The sequence below is a fragment of the Leuresthes tenuis genome, unplaced genomic scaffold (assembly GCF_036924035.1).
Source record: "Leuresthes tenuis unplaced genomic scaffold, fLeuTen1.0.hap1 SCAF_20, whole genome shotgun sequence".
Lineage (NCBI taxonomy): Eukaryota > Metazoa > Chordata > Actinopteri > Atheriniformes > Atherinopsidae > Leuresthes > Leuresthes tenuis.
In genome coordinates this window covers 9,395,672-9,416,507 of record NW_027325374.1, presented here as the reverse complement: position 1 = coordinate 9,416,507, position 20,836 = coordinate 9,395,672, and the positions used below count along the sequence as shown (strand labels likewise).

General features: G+C 39.0%; 2 protein-coding genes across 3 annotated transcripts in view; both read right to left on the bottom strand.

Annotated features, from left to right (window-relative positions):
• The window catches only part of LOC140278195 (carbohydrate sulfotransferase 15-like), a 234,996-nt gene that overhangs the window by 103,254 nt on the left and 110,906 nt on the right, over positions 1-20,836 (bottom strand). The gene's annotated exons all lie outside the window — the stretch shown is intronic.
• On the bottom strand, positions 1,480-18,933 carry LOC140278796 (uncharacterized). 2 transcript variants are annotated; one of them, XM_072373881.1, is made up of 7 exons: positions 18,766-18,933; positions 18,241-18,371; positions 16,883-16,983; positions 16,027-16,175; positions 14,816-15,044; positions 14,377-14,597; positions 1,480-2,829 (listed from the first exon to the last, which is right to left on the bottom strand). In XM_072373881.1, the coding sequence occupies exons 2-7, from the start codon at positions 18,357-18,359 to the stop codon at positions 2,662-2,664; spliced, it is 987 nt and encodes a 328-aa protein (XP_072229982.1). In that variant the 5' UTR covers positions 18,360-18,371; positions 18,766-18,933; the 3' UTR covers positions 1,480-2,661. The 2 variants fall into 2 exon arrangements, with proteins under 2 accessions (XP_072229982.1, XP_072229983.1); XM_072373882.1 differs by having other exon boundaries at positions 1,480-2,731.

Sequence of the window (20,836 nt, the reverse complement as noted above, 5' to 3'; positions counted from 1 at the left end):
ATCTCCATGTCCATTTCCGCTCAGCTTCCCCTCCCAGTCACCACCATGCTGCTATACAGGGTTTTCTTTGTCCCTGTGGCCAGTCATCCATCCTTAATCTCCAGTCTTTTACCATGCTGGAGACATGCTGCATGCTTTCAAAGAGCACAGTGAGCTGTTGATGGATGCCCTCCATCTCCTTAATAAGGCTTTGAAGAAACCTTGTGGCCCACTAGTGACAAATGACTGTATATGAAGTTCACTAATACAAATCCTCCACCGGTCTCCTTGGATGTGAGGAGAAATCTATAGCTCCTGGGAAACAGTCAAGTACTATGTATAGTTCCATCCATATAAGGCTGTTAACAAGTGCAAACCACACCCTCTTTCAGTACTAACTTTGACACAATGTCAAAGAAGAAGAAAATCGGCGGCGATCTTAGAGAAACACTTTTTGCTGCCTATTAACTTGGGAAGGGTTTTAAAGCCATTTCCAGCAATTTGGAGTCCATCATTCAGTAGTGAAAATAATTATTTACAAGTGGAAGTCATTCCATAGAGCGTTTTTGGTCAGACCAGGCAATACTCAGAGAAATTGTGTAAAACCCAAGAGCTACATGACTCTAGGTGTCAGCATGTTCGGGGGTTCCCAGAAAAAAACGTCTTCTCTCTAAAAAGAACATGGTGGCATGGTTTAGGTTGGCAAAGTTAAATCTGAACAAACCACAAGCACATTGTTCTGTGGATAGATGAGACCAAAGTGGAGATGTTTGGAGATGTCCATAATGCGCAGTATCATGTTTGATGAAAACCTAACACAGCGTATCAGCAAAAATCCCATCCTGACCCTCTCGCATGGCGATGGAAGGGGGATGATTTGGGCTTGTTTTGCAGCTACAGAACTTGGGCACCTTGCAGTTATTGAGTCGACAGTGAAGCGAATGCATCTATGTCAAAGGCCTGGCAAAGAATCACAAAGCAGGAAACCAATTCTTTGGTGATATCCATGGGTTCCAAACTTCAGGCAATCTTTGTCTTGAATCCTTTCCAAACAAAGTACTTAAACCTTACATGTTGGTGCGACATAGTGGAGGGTGAGGATGGGGACCCAGTGGGTCCTTGGATATAAATCTTTCAGTGTAAGCCAAATAAAACATGTATTTTGTCGCAATAAGGCCCTAATGCAATATTTACTATATTGCCCCAAATGTTACACTGCAACTTTGCACACCAGTTAATGCAATAGTTTTATTCAACCTTGTCAAAATCTGATTTCTGAAATCTGAAAATCTATGTTTGAGTGCTTATATTAACATCTCCGGTGGTGACATAGACAAAATTATTGAAATCGGGTGACTGTGAGATAATTCCAGACTTTACTATAAAGAGACAGAAACCCGGCGGACACCACATCATTCCAAACAGTGTACATCATCTAATCTTTTATTTGACAATCAGACAGTACAAACATGAAAACACACAAACCAAACAGCCAAAGAGTGTAGTCAAAAAAATCATGCTTCTTATTTTGGCTTTAAGTGTGAAAGTGCTTTAAGTTTAAAGAAAAGAAAAGAAAAAAACACAACAACAATAGAATGGTTTAATGAAATTAAACCAAGACTCAAATAAACCCACCACAAATTGACATTCATTTAATCATTTTGATCCGATAGTGTCTTTATTTGTCATGTGCTGTGGGAAGTTCCTGAGAGCTGCTTTACTTTTAATATGCAAATATAATACATTCATAAAAAAGCTTAGATATTCAAGCAAGGTTGACACCTCTTACCAGGCTGCCTGCACCACCGGAGGAGTCTGTGCTGTTGTCCAAGCACCACTGATCTATCCCTTAGGTAAAACAGTACACAGAAATTTCGAAAATTTAAGAGCCTCAGTACAGTATAATGATGTTTCAGGTAGAGATGCCATGGAAAGGGACACTATCAACAGACAGAGTTCCTTTTATCGTATTAGCTAAAGGCACTGATATCTTGATGGAAATAACTTCATTTTGGCCACTACCAGGCCCTGTAAATATAATTGCTAGCTGTTAGCGCAGCTGTGTAAGCCTGGTAACTGATGGAAAGTGGCTCAGACACAGATATGAATGGTGCTGGTGGCTGCGCCTGTGTGCTCTTGAATGCGTTATCATCTCCTCTAAACTGTGGAGCATATTAATAAAACATCTTACAGTTACACTCTGTAAACAGACTGTAAATAGCTTCCCATTAAACCCAGTGAAGGAGTAACATGCTCAGTCCTTGTCACACCAGAGGCCACCCCCTTTTTAACTGCTACAATTAACACATTTAACACTTGTGGCCTGAACTGACGTGACACGATCAGATGCATAATGATTCATTAATGGCTAGTAGAGAGGGTGGGCCAGCCCTGGAAATTCTAAACAAGAGAAAGTTAATCAGACAAATTGTCTGAAATCATCATCATTAGCCTAATGTCGCCAGCAAGGACTGTAGAATTACAAAAAAAAGGCAAAAAGGACTTTTTTTCCAAGACAGCTTCTCACAAAGACATTTGCAACACCCATTATTAGTACAAAACAACAAAACTTCAACACATTACAAGGAAATGCTGAAAGATAAGACTGATTTTTTTGCATTTGCACAGTTATTCAGAATGCGCGGTGATGACTCATTCAATTATCTGATCCACACCATCCTGTCATATGCTGAGTGTGATGCTGTGAATGGTGTTCGCTGGGATTTTGGCATCTGCTTCCTCGCCGCTGATCCTGAAGAGCACAAAGGTGTTTGAAGGTATGGTTGTGGTGGCATTCAGGGATTTACCCAGCCATCCGTGAGAGCCACGCTTAAACATTTTAACTGTTACCTGCAGAGAAGAACAGAGAAAAGTGAAAATTAAATTCAGAAAAGTAAGGATATTTCCAGGGTTTCGTGACCCAGTCTGCAACCTCCTGACCTTTGGTTAGAGCCAAGGAAACGCTCTCGCCTTTCACCTCTAACCACAACAAGCTACAAGCTGTTGCTTAGTTGCTGAGCCGTTAGAGCAACAATAGTTCATCTACTGATTCTGGCTTGTTGAAAGGAAGATATACTTTAATAAGAAGATCGATAAAAATGTTGATCTTTTAGAGCACCTTTTCATCATTTGCTATCTAAGAAAAAAAAAGGTCTACCTTTGATAATGATGTGAAAGCTTTGGAGGCATTTAGATTACAATAAAAATAGTTTCTAAATGTTTCTTTGACATTAGTCTCTGTTCAACTAGCATAAGAAGTGATCCAGAGGACTTGATGAAGGCTCCACTCTTAATTTTTACTCATTAAAGTCTGACTCTAGCAGATCCCCCAACAACTTACCTATTTTCTTGAAAATTGTATAACTTAAAGTTTTTTTCCATTAAATAACATCCTGCAAGCCTTTAATACTGTATGGGTCGTGACTCTCAAACTTCTTCCTGACCGAGCGAGTGGGGCTCTAAGAATATGCTAATGAGCTCCACCGACTTCTCTTTTCCGAGAGCACCAGAATCAAATTATTTTCACTTAAGACATCACAGCCCACCAGTGTATACATGCTCCGACAGGTCAGAACGGTGTGTGGGGTCACCAGAAGAATCTCCACATTGTTGGACTCATGGTTGTGATCTTGTGGTTGACCACTGTATGTAGTCTAAATTTCTCAAAGCTTTTATTTCTTCTGGCAAACACTTGAAAATCTGACAATATCAAAAAGTGAAATGTCTGCTTTTAAACGGTCTATAATGATTAATCAGTTAGCAAAATGGTAAATTTCGTGCCTCCTCATGAGGTCCATTCCAGTTTGAGGTATAAGAAAGTAATCCTTGATGTGGTACGATATGTTCCAGGTAGAAGAAAAAAAACATTCCCCCTGCAATGGACAGTGAAGCATTAATACTCACAAGGAACTACTTAAAACATGTAACCTTTACCATCAGCTTACTAAAATAGTGAGCATCTGTGCCACAACAGTTATTCAACAGAAGTCTGAAACAGAATAAACATTAAATTAACCTTGTTCTCAGCGCAAGCTTTAATTCCCTTCCACATCTTGAATGGAGTCATACCTCTCGGGATTTTATGTAGGTTGTAGGGCATAATACGCTTTAACACTACATCAAAACTGCCTGTTATGTTTCAAGCCTGACAATGGAAGCCTTAACTAGATTTAGACATGCAGGTAATTGAACCACATCCATTTAAAAAAGAATGCCATGCTGCATCTCTTGTTTGGCTGCATTTACAGGGGATAACAGAATATTACAGTGCCTTTTCACAGTTCCATTTTCTTTCACTTTAGCATTAGGCAATTTTTCAATTATTTTTTTTTTATGTACTTTCATCCCAGACTCTCCATAATGCCTGGGCCTTTTAGTTAATGCTAGTGACAGTCAGAGCCCAGTATATCGGCCCTTGTCCATTTTGCAGGTCATTGTGGAAGCCCAATAGGCCTTTTATTACGGCAACATCAAAAGGCAGATAAGCATTAGAGGTGGGGAAAATACCCTGCACTAGATATGTTCCCTCTTTCCTTTGTCTGCTATTGAAAGTGATCATTTTAATAGTGAAGAGGTTGCTGAGCTAGGGGCTGATGGGAAGTGCGACACCCCTGACAGCCTACGAATACGAGCAAGTCGATAACACATCACAAGCACACAGCACACACTCAGCACCTGCACGCTCTTGCTGCTAACCTAATTATCTACAACAAAGGCCACTGCGATTTCAGACACACATCTTTCTACCATTTACTTACTTATTAGTGTGCATTAAAAGGGAGAGAAAGATGGGGGTGGGGAAACTAAACAATTGTTGTCTTATATTGCAGCCTTGGCCGAATGCCACATGCCCTGTACTACAATGGCATCAGACACTTCAGAGTCAGTGAGTGTCTATTAATTTGGGAAGCATGAAAAAAATAGCTTCATGACAGCTGGTTGCTCAGAAGCATATAAATCAAGACAAAAACATCAGAGAGGAATTATTCTAACAAATTACTGGCAAGCGTAATCACTGGTAATCAGCAATTAACTAATTTAATGGAACTGAAGTTGAGTACTTCTATTTCTGTGACACTGCGGAGAGACAGACACAATGCTGCTTCTGTTGGGTCTTTAAAACCTGAACAGAAGGACAAAAACTACTTGTTTCGTTTAGTTTGAACAGAATGAGAGATTGTGAAACACACATGGTGCCATCAAGGCTTCAGAATCCTCACAATGTTGAGTTAATGTTAAATAGCAACAGTCATTATTATTGGCTGCTCGAAGGAAGTTTTATTTTTTTATGCTTAAATTAAAAAGTTTAAAGAAAGTTTATGTTCTTTCACTACTAATTACATTTATCAAGCAGATAAGATACACAGCAGTGCTGTATGATCTAGATTTATTAAAACACTTAAAGATGTTGTGTTTTAAAAAAAACAAAAACAAAGGAAGAATGCTGCCATCTTTGACATAAACCTCAAAAAGAGGATTTCTAAGTAGTATGGATAAACTGTCTGCCAGGTGTTACTCAGCAAAGAGAGCATATCACATAAAGGAGCTGTCAATGCACATCACCCTCTCAGCCACTTCAGGCCCGTGCTTGAAGACAAGACAACGAGACAATAGTGTACCTAACTTAGCAGAAGAACCAAGTGTAAATGAGGTGCTGACACAGAAGAGATCATCAAAGAGTAATATCAATCTAAAGCCTATCAAATTTCTATTTCAAACACAACTCTTGAGATTTAATTTTGCAAGAATTTCCTGGCCAAGACAAGCAGAGGCTAAAGCAGCAGTAGATAACTAACAGTAGACACATGGTGATACAGACAAAGTCAGGACACGTGTAAAGAATAAATCATAGCTGCATGAGAAATAAGAATATCACAACTAGGGAAACATAAAACATCTGACATTTCTTCAGTCATCACAGGTCAAAAAGAGGCAGTTACACCCAATCACAACATTTCCAGACAGCAATGATATCCTTAAAATTAAATGCAGTTTCTCACAGCTTCAGACTATCTCCAACAAGATAAGATGGACAGATCGAAAGCTACTAAAATAATATATCACCTCTTTCTGTGAACTGTCCACAAGTACACAAAAAACACTACTATTTCAAGCACTAACAGGCCTCAGTGTTGGTGCGATTGTGTGAGCATGTAACACTTCATGTTGAGGACAGGACCCTTGGGGCTAAGGCTGGGTGTCACACAAAGGGCTGAGAGCTCACCTAAAGGTGTCTGCCCTGATCTGCCTCTCACTTTCAGTGTTGAGGGAGTCATGTGAATGACATCACTCCTCACGTTTCAGCAAGACAAACTCCCTCTTCTTATTTACCATCTGCTAATAGTCAGAAATCCTGCCTCTGGTTCACCGTTCACCTTTTACCCTCTTAAACACAAGACGACAGCTCATTTTGCATCCAAAATGAAACATCTCCTTTCAAAAAGCCGCTACTGATCCCCTGTTGGCCTGTTTATGGCACAGATGCAGAGCCAGTTAGTGGAATGACAGTTTAAGAAATGACTTATTCTAATAATAAAATAAAACAAACACATATTGTGGATTTTTCATTGTAACTACACATTTTAGACCTACCTGTTTGTCGTTAAAAGGAATGATTGTCAATTATGGCCTGACAACTTCCACGAATGTGATTAATGAGAAGAACTGTGTAATTGGGTAGGGATGCGTCACTGCCTGCATGTATTGCCATTCACGAAGTTCAGATTCTTCCCCTGATAAAGTCAAAGAATCCCAGCGGGGAATCAGTCAGCGGGGCAATTTTACCTGGAGCCATGGGTGCCGTGTTTCAGCTGAACTCTGAGTGAGCGTAACGCCACACCAGCTTCAGACGACAGACCCTTTGTTGAACGCCGCGTTTCACCAGACACAGGTGGGGAGGAACACTGAGGAACACAAATCGGGCGCACCGAGCATCTTTGTTGAAGAGACAAAATATCAGAGAAATAGACCTAAATTGTTTTGCGAGGCAATTAGGTAAACACTGTGGTTTTGGCTACTTGGATGAATACACTGAATAAATCTGTCGAAAGGGGTATGAATTAAAAATTTAATTTGACTTGAGAGAAAATGCTTTACTTTCTGAATTGATTGTCAGCTTTCAAAGCTAAATTTGATTCAGTATTGATGAGACAAAAGTATCAAATAGCCACCGGGATTTTTGAGAATGAGTCTGTGCATCCCCACCTGCTGATTTACAATCCGATTCGCTACAGTATTTCCTCAATTACCCAATTCATTATTTAGACTGATTTTTTTTTTAAAAAGTCTTCAAATAACATAAAACTGATAGATTCCAGTTTGTTCATAAAAAACTCTGTTCATACAAACAAAGAATCTGCCTCACACACCAGAGTGAGTCAGAGTTCCACAGAGTTATGTGCCTGGACAACTGAATTTTCTGCTTCTGCATTCAGACAAAACTTCAGTGATGTTTTGAGCTGATAGCCTCAGGAAGACACTGTCTGGCTTTGTAGTATTCTGAGGAACCACCTTTTAGTCCTTTTAGGACTACCTCCTTTTACCAGCAAATATCACTGAAATTAGGAACATCCTGTCTCAGAGTGATGCAGAAAAACTAGTTCATGCATTTGTCACTTCTATAATTCCTGATCACTGGGCTGTCCCAAAAAGTCTCTGAAAAGCCTCCACCTACTCTGAAATTGCTGCAGAACCAGTTCTGATGAGAACTTGCAGAGAAGGGAACTTTCTCCAATTTTGGCTTCTATTCACTGATTTCCCATAAAATGTTAAACATAATTTAAACTACTTCTCCTCACATACAAAGCTCTTAATGGCCAAGCTCCATTACATCTTAGCGTTATCTCACAGTTTGGTATTTTCCCTAAAGATCACTCTGTTGTCAGACTGCTGGCTTACTTGTGGTTTCTAGAGTTTCTAAAAGGGAAATGGGAGGCAGAGCCTTGAGTTATCAGGCCCGTCTCTTGTGGAACAAGCTGCCAGTATGAGTTTGGGTAGCAGACACCCTCTCTAGTTTTAAGATTAGGCTAAAAGTGTTCCATTTTGATAAAGCTTATATGTAGGAATAGCTCAGGTGACACCAAATCATTCCTTAGTTATGCTGCTGTAGCCCTACACTGCCTATCTGGTGATACAGTAAACACCTTTCCTTACTCTGCTTTCTTTAAACTCCATGTATATAATATTAAATTATTGTTCTCATTAACTTGTGTTTCTCTTTTTTCCTTTTTCAGCAAGTATCCCTGGCCTGCTGTTATGGTGTCTTTGGATCCCTCTCTCCTGTCCTCTCAATCACAAGTGGTCAAAGCAGATGGCCGGTCTTCCAGAGTTTGATTCTGCTCGAGGTTTCTTCCTGTTTAAAGCAAGAATTTCTCTCCACTGTCGCCTCATGCTTTTAGAGGACAAAGGATTAAAGAGAGAACTCAATGCGATAGTGGCAAAGTTACACATTGCAACCAACTAAATATCTCCTGCCTCACTTCTGTCTCCAAGCATGGAGTAGAAACTAAATTCTAATGAAAAAAGCAAAAGGCCTGTGTGTGGTTTGTCTGCTTTATCCAACCATACAACCACGACTGACTAAAAGCAGGAGAGCCTTTGGCTTCTCTGTGAATAAAATAAAATAAAAATGCTTATGGTAATAAAATCACAGCTGTTTCCATTTCTATATTTCACTCCAATGGACACATACATACACGTTCTATTTTGCGTTTCTGCCAGTTGACATCTCTAAATTACACATTGCAACTTAAAAGTCATAAATTTGTAAAAAAATAAAATAAAATTTTAAATAAAAAATAATTTGTAAGCCAAATTTGACATCTCCAGATAGCAAATTTTGATCGATCAAGTAAATGAAACTTACAGATATAATATCTGCTATGACACAAGTCAGTGAAAACCTGTCATTTCCAAAGTTTGAGAATCTGGATCTGGTGACTGTTAAAACAATTATTTCCTAATCAAGTAATGTTGGAATTGTCTCAGGACTACAGAAGTCCAACAACATGTCAGAAGCATCTCTGCAATACTTCCTGCATGAAATACTCAAATATCATAACTTGCTATATATATATATATATATATATATATATATAGGCCATCCATTAAGATGCCTAAACTCTAACTTTGGTGACATTACCGCCCATATCAATAATTGCATTTGTCTAAAGCCATGAATGCAAAAATAAACTGATGGTTAAATTCTGAGTACATGCTTCCAAACAGCCAGTCTGAGGTAACAGGAAGCCATTAGACTCTCGGCAATAACCATTTACATCCAGTCACCCAGGTCTGACTTTATTTCCATCCACATAAGTGCATTTTCTGTGAGAGGTTAAAATATGAATCCCCTCCTTTTTTCCTCAATGGGTCTGGTTGTCTGGCTGACTTGAGAGGGCACAATCTATGACTGATTTAATTTGCTCTTTACGAACATCTCTAACAAAATTACCCCCAGAGCATACACTGACTGTCCCCATCTGACTCCATTAACCCCCAAATCAGGTTTAAAGACCATATTGATGCCGTCCGTTATTAAGGGTGATTATCAAAACAACAGACAATGGGCCAAAGTGTCTGTTAACTAGTTTATCCATAATTTCACATAACTGTAACAGATGGCAGGGCTGTCAATTATATACTGTATCTGTTGCACACAGCAGCTACACACCGTCTGGTTATGCAGCACATTAGCCTTTACATTAAATGAACGATAGTCTGCTCATAATATGGTCAAGGGAAAAGTACAGCGCACAAAGCAAACTTTGTTATTATATGTCAAATCAAAATGCGTCGGTTTGAGAAGATGGTGACCTCAGGCAGTGTGTTCTTGATGTCAGGTTTAGCTGTAATAAAAAAAGAAAGTCCGATTAAACAAAAAACTGAAAGTCGCTGCTCATTCCTCTTCACCACCTTTATTCCCCTCAATTAACGAGAATGGCTTTTGAAGCTGTAATTAAGTGCCTCTGCTCCACACGGTCCTCTTCATTATTCATGAATCCCTATCGATCATATCTTAGAGCCTGTTCTGTGGGGATCAGTGTAATATCCTGAATCCACAAAACAAGTAACTGAGCTTGCAGAGATTAAATTTAAATCTTGGCCCCTAACCAAGGAAAGGTTCCAGTCAGATACCAAAGCCACCGTTTAATGTCACATTTGATGATGACAGAAAGTCATTAACTAGAAAAATCCTGAATCTTAATAAATATAATATAGCATAGAGCATTGCCTTTCAATTGCTATTGTATGATGTTATCAATAAGCCTGCAACTATTAGTATTCTCATTATCAGCCTGGATTTTCCATTTTGACCGTTTTGTCTATAATACGGTAGAGAATTGTTGACAATAGTTCTCCAGAGCCCAAACTAAAGTGATAGAATAACTCGTCTGATGTGTCCAACATGCATTATCACGTCTAACAAAGAAATCATTTGTTTCTCCAAAGAAACTGAAAAAAACGTGGTATTTTTCAGGCATAAAGAGTTGCAGATTGATTTTCTGCCAATATAATAATTGTTTCAGAGGCAACATAAAATATTTTCATTAAATATCTATTTAAAGCAAGGGGAAATAAAAACTACCTGCTAAATTGCTAAGTTTTTTTTTTTTTTAATTTCTGAGCAGTCTGATTAAAAGTGTCACATTCATTCAATTCAATGATGATCTTATGTTTCCTTTAAATTTTTTTTATTCAATGGAAACAGTAGATATTTCTTAAAAGAAATAATATCTATCGTAACTACGTCACACACCCTGTTGGTGCATTTTTACTGTTATATTTTAGTTTTTGCATTTTGTATACATTCTTGTGACAAAGATAAACGGCTTGAAACAACTTCTGTCTTGTGAACTCAGCTCATTTTACATTCAATGAAATTATTTTCTGATGAATAGTAATGTTTAGAAGCCTTGTTTTAAACATGTATTCAAATTAACTAAAACTCAAGCTCCACCTGAGTTAAGTAGGGATGTGTAAAACATGAACCCTAGTGTTTGATGTATAACTAAATTAACAGAAGAGGGCTTGAAGGGCCCTCCAGAATGACTGGTATTGCATGCTGGGAGAGGAATTTGGAGAAAACACATTGAGTCATCTTCAGACTGACAGATGCAGAATCTCTCCATGGGACTCTTCACTGTGGCTCAGTGCTGGAGTAAAAGAAATTGATTTTACCAAGTTTAATCACATGTTATAATAAGGCGCTTTTATCATTGCCTTCCACTGTATGAGTGATCGTGTCTTCACTAGTTCATAATAGACACTTATGATACAGCACCACGCTTCGCTTGTGTAATTGCATCCTCTGTAGCTTCCTACACACACTCTGGTGCAAATTATTTCCAATTCCAGTCTTCTTTCAAGAGCGATCCTGCAATTACACGAACATCCTGGTGCTAATTTTCCACACAATTTTCATCTGTGTTGTAAAATGCCGTTGAAAGCGCTTTCTTTCTGGGGCAGGCGGAAAACTTTTCTGCGAAACTTTAGTGCACAAATTATCCTTCCATGAGGTTCGGTTGAGCACTTGATGAAGGCAGCGAACAGTGAACTTTGTGGGAGTGATGACCTGAAATTAGCAATCAAAATGCATGATCAGTGCCACGACTTTAAAGGAACAATCTTTTTTTTTTTTTTTTTTGCATGTGCTCTGAAAAATTACACATACATGTTCATACAGATGCTTTTGATTAAGGTACATAAATACATATGAGATGGAACATATTTGGGAATGATTATAAGAAATTATTTTTAAGTAAAGAGTAACACTGCTTGCATTTGCTTAAAATGGTTTAATAATGTTATTTTTTTTCCCTACATAAAAGAAACCAAAAAGCCACAGTGGCTGCTGATAAGATCTATTAGGCCAGCAGAATTCGCAGACTTTGTAAATGGCCTGCCCCTGGCCTTTTGTGTGCCTCCATTCATTATCACCACAAAGCAGTTGATGTCTCCCCTCTCCTCTCTGGCTTTTTTGTGCTAAGCGCGACACGCACCAGGCTGTCCATTACAGGCCTGTGACACGTGCAGCCTGGGAGATGGCCAAACGGAGAGGAATGTCAGGGTGGAGTTAAATTAACAAGCTGCAATTATGTGGAATCTGCAGCCTGTCAGGGAGACAAGGTGTAGCTCTGGCAACCGAGATCGGATTTATTTTACCAGTCTCTATTAGCTCAGATGAGATATTTTTGGGACTTTCTAGCTTTTCACCCGGTGGCTTTGCTTCTATCAATCATCTGACATGGCTGTATAGTCATGTTACAATTGAAGGAACTTAATTCTTGTCAGCTCTGCAATTATGAACTTTTTGAAATTCAGGTGCTCCTTCTGAATAAACTGGATTATATTAACTGACACTAGGCCTCGAGAAACAGTCAAATGTCCGAATAGGAGATGACATGAAGATGAACAACATAAGTAACCTGCAAAATCGTGACATGAATAGACCTTCTATGACTCCTTTACACACACACACACACACACACACACACACACACTATAATTACCCCTCAATCCATACAAACTGAATAAAGCCAGAGCCGTGGTCTAAGAATATAGACCATAATTAATAAATTACAGGCACTCTACTCAATCATTCTCCACTTTGGGGCATGTAGACATCCCATTCGCTGCAGAGTAATTGTCCGAGTTCACAGAACACACACCACGCACCTCACAAACAGCGGCTTTGTGAATGCATCCGATGCCACTTCTTACAAGCAAACAGATGCTCGAGTGAAACCGTAGGTCATATCGCAGATCTTCCAGCCAGTGTGTTTACAAGTAACAAATCAAAAGCATGCATTATTTCTTAGCCCTGAAAATATGCCTGGGGGAGCTATTAGGTTTCTCTGTCACCCCCCAGCTTCTCCTTGCAGCTGCTGCACATGAGTAAAGTGCATTCTTCTCTACAGAGAGAGTAGGTAACACAGCCATTGAGATTAAATTGTTTCAGTTTACTGCACTAATCCATTGGACAAAAAATAAATCTACTTTTTCTGTGGTCTCAGTGCTGAAATGAATGGACCGTGGGACTTGGTTTTGTAAAACAGACTTATCAGCTGCTTATTTAACAGATAGTCTCAAAGCCACATGTTTTGAGAGTTCTCCCTGCAGTGCCTCCGTCTGCAAATATTTCTTTGAAAATAATATATTTTGCTGTCGCTGTGTGCGTGTCCCCTTAGGCTAGAAAAGAGCCCGCTGGAGACTGTCTAATGACTGCTGGGTCATGTATCAAATACACAGCAGCTGGAGGCGAGTGGGGAAAGTGCATACAGTCTGGGTGTTGGGGGGTGGGCAAACTGAAGCCTGAGTGGGCTTGTACGGGAAGCCAAGGATGAGTGTTTGGGTGCTGAGGGTGGGTGTGAATCGGTAATAGATGCTGAGCCGAGGTCATACTCCTTGGTCTTGAAGAGGTAACATTTACTTTGTTCAGCAAATTAACTGACAAGTGGGACTGATGCACCATCAGCAGTCAAACAAAATAAATGTTTTTGTGAATGATTTTTAGATATAAATTTTTACAAATATACCATATTTATCCGTTTATTCTTCAAACAGTGAAATCAAACTACAACATGAGCAACTTTGACATTAACTTGACACTAAGAGGTCATCTGAAGTGTACTGAACTTATAACCAACTCAGTTCCAAATCTATTTATTCCCACGCAATGCAATTGGAAAAATAATCATGAAAACATAAACTGAATGTGGATCTACTTCACTGATTCTCAGTGAGTAACTAGCTTGTTTTTCTCCTACTGAATCAAGAGAGCTACAGTACTGAGCGGCTTGCAGGCGGGCAGAATTAATTAATGAAACAATGAGACACTGAAGAGTTGAGGTACTTATTAACACTTGGAGTGTTAACAGAAATTACCCGAGTGACCATTAAAGTGGTGGAAGGTAAACAGCATTTTAAAAATTAAAAAAAAAAACTAATTCAGCTTTTTGTTTACAGTGAAACAAACAACTCTTAAGAAAATAGATCACTTACTCCATTTATAAAGACTGAGGGTATGAATGTAGTTGAACACAGCCTGAAGCCAGAAATGTCCTTTATCTAAATTACTCTAAATGGCACCAAACCTTATTACACTTAACCTGATGTTCAAGTAGGATTCTTAAATTCTAAAAGAATCTATCCAAAATGTAATCAAACAACCATTAAATTGGTATCATGTTCAGTTGCCTTTAGTACGAATAAAATGTGTGTTTTTCCCTTTGACTCCTAGGAGGAGTACAACTGCAAGCTGAATGAGGCAATCATACAGTACTACTGCCACCTGCTGGTTCATGTTGGGTTTCATGCTCAACATGAACCAGAGTCACTGACATCACATTCAGCTACAGGCAGCACTGACAGTCGTCAGAGCGAGGTTAGCAGACTAACCTGAGGAGCGTGTCCCAGCAGAGTCCACAGCGAGTCAGCAGACAGGGTCTTGACTCTGGAAAACTCCAGTGTGTCCGTGTCCTGGCGGTTGAGCGCGATGTACTGGCAGCCCTGAAAGTCTCCTTTCAGCTGCTCGCCACAGTGCAGCCGTAACAGATCCCATGTTCCCACCCTCCTAAGGACCTCCCGCACTGACTCCATCTGCCTGTACGACAGATGACCTGCAGGACAGAAAACACAAGCTGAGCTGGTAGTGTTCCCGTCAGAAGTCACGTTCATTTAATCCTAACCTCCACTGGAATACATTACAGTGGAAAACAAAAACACAATAATATGGATCCTTTATTGTTTTTTTTTTTTAAGAAGAAGATATTTGCAGTAAATAAGAATATCAGTTCAATTTTAAGTATCAACATACATCTTCTAATGATCCACTCACCTGAGATCCATGAGGGAGTCAAAGCATCTGATATCCAGGCCATATAGCCCTCCTTGAAAGAGCCGAGGAAGTCATCTATCTGGCTGTGGGAGACGAGCTCTTTCCTCTTCATCAGCTCGTCATCCAGTGTGCAGTCTGGGGAGAGGAAGATGACCCTGGGGAAGAAGAGACTGTGGCGCACAGGCACTCCACTCCTCTTCAAATGGCTACATAAGTTGGCTGTTTTGGTCTAGTGGAGACAGCAAAACAACAACCAGGAAATGGATGATTATGTTTATTTATTTTTTCCATTTCTGGAGTGTATTTATCAATATCTTTGGCGTCTGCAGCATCAAATATCAAAAACACTGAATTATGGTCACATTTTTCTTTTGGTAACTTCTTGTTTTAATCATTTTTCAGATTGTCGCTCATATTTTTGGGGGGTAAAGTTGTTGTATGAGGGCTTCATTTGGAAAATTTTAAACGTATGAGAACTTTTGATTACACTACAAAATTACACTTTTAATGGACTTTAAGACTTAAAGTTAATCCAGCTAATTTATGCAAAATATGCAAAACAAAATGTGCAAAAACACATAAAAGTGAAAAATTGAATTTGTTTTCCAGCAGCTGTCTGATAACAGATTAACCTACTAACTGTTTCAATATTAGTTCAACCAAGCAAGGAAGTGTTATGGGTTGCATTCTTTTTAAATGATGACCTCAATCACATAGGAACCAATGTTTAAAAATGATATATCCTCAAATTAGCACAAAGAGTTGAGCTTCATCTGCTTTGTGTAGTTAATGAAGTTAATAGACCTATTTCAGCTATTTCAATGGTGCAGCTTGTGTTTATCGCTATTCTCCTCTGTCAAGCTTCAGGCTCAAATGGAGTACCTATAGAAATGGAAATGAATGACTCCCAACAAACTCAGGCACATAGGATGACAGCTGTTTTTAGGCACCTGTCTGCTTTCAACCTCACCCATTCGCCCCATAAATAATTACTGGAGTGCCCACTCGTGAAGTTTAGGAAGCCCTGCTGTAGTGTTTGAAATTTACATATAAATTGTTACAGTGACTCAGAGTCTCTTAACCCTGCTGCAGTTTGTATGGAAACTGAACTGGACAATTGGTTAGACCTTGAACTAAAGTGTGTCAGACAGTTTGACATTTTAAGGATTTTTTTTCCCCCCACAATATATCAGCTAATTGAGTCTTCTTACCATGAGAGTTTTAAGGGGATCTTCAATCTGCTCAATGCAGGTGTTGACAAAGTTTTGGTCCTCTTCTTTCACTTGCACATGCCAGTTTTTGTTGTGAGCGGACACTGTCCCTCTCCAGGGTTTTACATCTACGCAGAAGATCCCTTGGCCTTAGGAAAAAGACAGCATTAAACACAAGTGAGCAAAATTCTTACACTGCCCTACAAAACGCCCTTTCAGAAAACTCCCTGCTGACCCAACAGTGCATGGCCTTAAACATCTGCAGAAGGTTAACACTCGACTGAAAGGGCTGATCAAAAATTCAGACTTATCTATAAACAAAAAACAAAACTGCCAAAAATGGTAAAACTCCCTGAACGACTCGCTCTGACCGCTGCACACTCGTGACTTATGTTAACACTGAGCAAAAACAGCAACCCGTCAACTTGAATTTTGATAGCGTAGAAGAAGTCCCAGAGAGACAAACTTGGCTAGTTGAATTTGTGGTGAACAACAAAGAAAAATATAATTTGTCACTCTGTGTGCAGGTGTATGCTGGCTCAGGCTGTTTGTGCCAAATGTTTTTCCTTAGAGGCTGACTGTAGTTTAGACTCTTGGTCGTACTCCCAAGGCCTCTCATCGGGTCAGTTTGAATCTGTACACTTTGAGGTGAAATCTCAAACACACACATGCGGAGGACAGAACATTACTCTGAAAGACTCGTGGCAGGAGGTTACTTATTCATAGGGAATATGGCCAAATCTAAATCGGCTTTGTTTGATGGTTTCTTATAGACAACGTCTCTGATCTTTTTGACTGCACTTCACATCCCACAATCCACATTTTATCGCAATGTCATTTCATTGTGTATTCAAACCTGCAAGGATAACAACGTCGATGTCACTCTTGGCTGTCTGAAACTGGTCAGGGATACGAAGACTGCAGTAAACGTCTTCCTTCCTCAGACCAGTGAGTTTCCTACAGTGAAAACGCATAGAAGGATTAAATAAAAACAACATAACAATGCACGTATTTTTAAAAATGTAAACTGTGTGGGTAAAATCCTAAATTAAAACTTGCATCAGCTATTTAATTTTGACCATGGCAGTTGAATAAGCATCAAACCTGATGGTGATGGATTATCAGTTCAGAAAGCTAATATGTATGCAGCATTCACTCTACTTTCAGCCATACTTTGGCTTTTGCTCCAATCAAGGAAAATATCTGTCTCTTCACCTGCTTAACAGTCCACCGTGGTCACAGAGTTTATTCTGATGGGCAGGTTGTGAACAGAGCGTGAAACAAAACAATGAGACAAAACAACGAGCTGAAAGATGTAAAAATGCTAAGCGGAACGGAGCAGGGTGGTGGAGTGTGATGTTGCCTCTTAAAGAGTTTATCACCCCATATTAATCGTTCCACTTAAAAGTTAACCACACGAGACACTATTTTTAGGTCAGTTAATGTTGGTGCTGCGCTGGACAGGAGGCTACAGCCTGGATTTAGACAAACAGTGTTATGGTCAGGAATTCTGTCCAACTTTCCTCAGAGATAGAAAACCTGACTCTGTCACATGATACTGAAACTCCATTGGAGCAAAGCAGTTGGAGTTTTCTGATACATCCATTGCAGCTGCTCTCTGACTTTTACTGTGATCTGCTTCACTCATACACACAATGACACATTTATATTTTAAGAATTAAGACCTGTATTCTCCTGTGAATATCTCTCAGAGTGCCTGGAACAAATTTTTCATTTTCTGGCCCGTGAACCATCTCTATCCAGCTAGCAACAAGCTCAAAATAATCTCCAGAGAACTGAAATATTAAGATCTGCTGCTGTCACAGCAGAATCAGACTAAAGATTATTGACATCTAAATTGTTAGTCACAGGTGTCAATGCAAAGGCAGAACATTTGATATGCCAAGAGAATATTACAGAATTCAAAGACTACACCACGAAGAGATATTTTTTGATTATGCAAGCAAACTACACTACAATTTCAAATAGAACAGTCAGCCATCCATGAATCAGCACAGAGTGTGCTATATGCTGTTACATAAGCTCGCTAGACACAACAAGCCTTTCTCTAACAGGGAATTTTTAAGACTGTCATAGTGAGCCCTTGTTTCAGTTTAATTATCCAATCTGCGACCCCTGTAGGCACAGGCATTAAAGAGCGCAACTCAGAAACAAATTTCACAAAGTGATTGTTTCATTCAAACCAACACTTACACGACATGTTGTAAAAAGTCAGGCAGTGTGGCCATTTGCTTTTTGCTCTGGCTTTGTGCGCTTTCTGAGGCTTTGGAGCTCAGGTGAAAGTGGGTGAACAGGTTCCCAAGCTGAATCATTGTAGCATTTATCTGGAAAACAAAAGAGAAAATTGAACTATGTCAGCTTTGCATTCCAGCTACACACAGCATGTGCTGTAAAGGCAATGCAGCTCGAGGAATCAGCACAGTCAAAAATTAGAGCATAAGATGTAAAAGCCACTTTAAGCATGTCCTTTCCAACATTTCCAAGTGAGCTATGAACAAAATATAACGCTATTATTCCAAGTGAATCCCATGTTTTTTTTTAGCTAAACCATTGTTGTTGTCCTTCAAGAGTATGCTCACTACAAAATGCAGGGTTAACAGCCTTGTTGACGATACTAGAAGACTCGAACTTGAAAACTCCTGCGAAGAGAACAAAGAGCAAGAATAGGATCGCGCGCTGGACTCGCACGAGCTGTCAAACAAAACAAACTGTACATACTGTTCAGGTCTCGTGGGAGCTAAAGAGGTTTAGAAGAGGGGAAATTTTCAGTTCGACATTTCCCTGTGTTTATGTCGGTCTAGGGGGGTCTTCTTCCAAGTACTGAGTAACTCTATCTAGGAAAACTGTTTCACAATCCACCGCCACCCCCTTCTGTCCGACTGCACCTCCAACATTACTAGAAGAAGTAAACAACAGACCACGTGCATCATCTGCAGCATCATATTTCTCCCACGGAGACGTGACGTCTGAAGACGTCAGTTAGTCACGCAGTTATACATTTAGGGAACGATTTACTGGATTCTCAAGTATTGATAGGGCCTTGCTTTTTATCTGCCTGACAATGTGCTGAAGCAAATGTTTTAAACGCAGCAACTATGAGGACAAATACAGAGTTGGCACATGCAGGTTGCCATTTGTATTTTATGTAAACAAGTAGGCCTGTTTTCAGTTAAATGTGGTACAGTCTGAAATGATTGAAGAGTCTAGTTTTTCTACATCATAAAAATATTCTATCTCAGACCACGAGGTCCATGTAGTTTTTTAGGTTGTGATGTTATCACACGACCTTGGTCCAGTTATTGTTCAGTTGTAAAATAATCCTTGAAAAAAAAAAAGTTCATTTTGAGATATAAAGTTGCTGAAAATTCATATCAGCTTAGAATTTTTAGCTGTATTAACTCTGAATTAGTATATATATCTATATATATATAGATATATATATCTATATATCTATATATAGATATATATATATGTTTTTTTATTATTATTTCACTGAAACCTTTATAATGGAGCATAAACTTCTTTATATGGAAAATAACAAGCCAAAACTGGAAACATATACTGATACTTCACAGTGTTCTGGAGTTCATGCAAGTTACATGGGCAAACAACTAGAATTCATTACAATTCAAGCAAATAAAATGAGTCACCCTGCTTGGATTCAGGCGTTATGAGTCACATTGAAAAAAAAAAAGATCAAAGATTCAACTGCATTTAGCAACATTTAGAATATAAGAAGTAATGCAGCAAGAGGATTACCGGCATAATTTAGGTGAAATATGTAACCCAGAGACTGAAAACAAGTGTGCAGTGCCATCTGAGGGCCTGAAGACTATGGCTGAGGTTTCAGTATTGAATTTTTGCTGTCCCTCGCACAGAGTCTATTGATGATATTATGTACCATGAAAGACTAAATATTAAGGGTGTGCAATTTTACATTGAGGAACAATGGTCTGACACTGCACCACAATATTTAGATGCAGTTTTTTGCAGATTGCTAATCCCCCTAGATTGCTAGCCCATCTTTACCTCAGGAACTTTGCCTGATACTCATCTGGTGACAATTAACAAAATTAGTGGAAACATTTTTCTTAAACTGTTACTTTTTAGTCCTTTCATTGCCCCCATCCCACCTTTTTTGGGAGTTGTTGCTGTTATCAAATTCAAGATTAGCTCATATGGTCATTTTTAAAATCTTTTCTCTGTTGTGTGGCAAATGATATATTGTTTTTATAAGACTTGCAAAACATTGCATTCTGTTTTTATCTACATTATACAAAGAGTTAAATCTTTTTCAAAATTCAACTTTTTAAAAATATATATTTTACTTGCTCTAGCATGTGAGAGGATGGAGATGAACTATGTACTGTATGTGTTTTTGATCCAAACTCACAGATAGTCAGAAAGGATTTTCTGGCACATCTAACAGGAGTCTCACATCCTGCATGAGCCTACTCAGAGGATATTACAAAAATGATGAAGAATATTTAATTTATCAGTAAATACACAGTGACTATCTCTGTGTGGTGATAAACAATATCCGGATAGCACAAAATACTATGAAAGAGCTTAGTATCAAGAACAGATATCCAAATCAGCTCATATGGGCTCAATGGAAGCCAGTAAACAAAGGCACTCTGCTTGTCCTGACCTTCACTTCTGGTTTAGATTGGGGTGATAAAGCAGGCACAACCTCAATAAAACCCACACAATGGAGTAAAATAAGTAGATATTAAATTAAAGCAGAGGCAATACTGGCTGAACTGCAGCAGGAATTTGAGAACAAAAG

Bases quoted from the DNA above. Each gene is read 5' to 3' on its own strand.
- LOC140278796 (XM_072373881.1), bottom strand. From the start codon at position 18,359: ATGATTCAGCTTGGGAACCTGTTCACCCACTTTCACCTGAGCTCCAAA. The intron at 16,984-18,240 runs GTAAGTGTTGGT...TTTTCACTGTAG, and splicing joins GACTTTTTACAACATGTCGT to GAAACTCACTGGTCTGAGGA. The intron at 16,176-16,882 runs GTTTGAATACAC...CTTTTTCCTAAG, and splicing joins CGACGTTGTTATCCTTGCAG to GCCAAGGGATCTTCTGCGTA.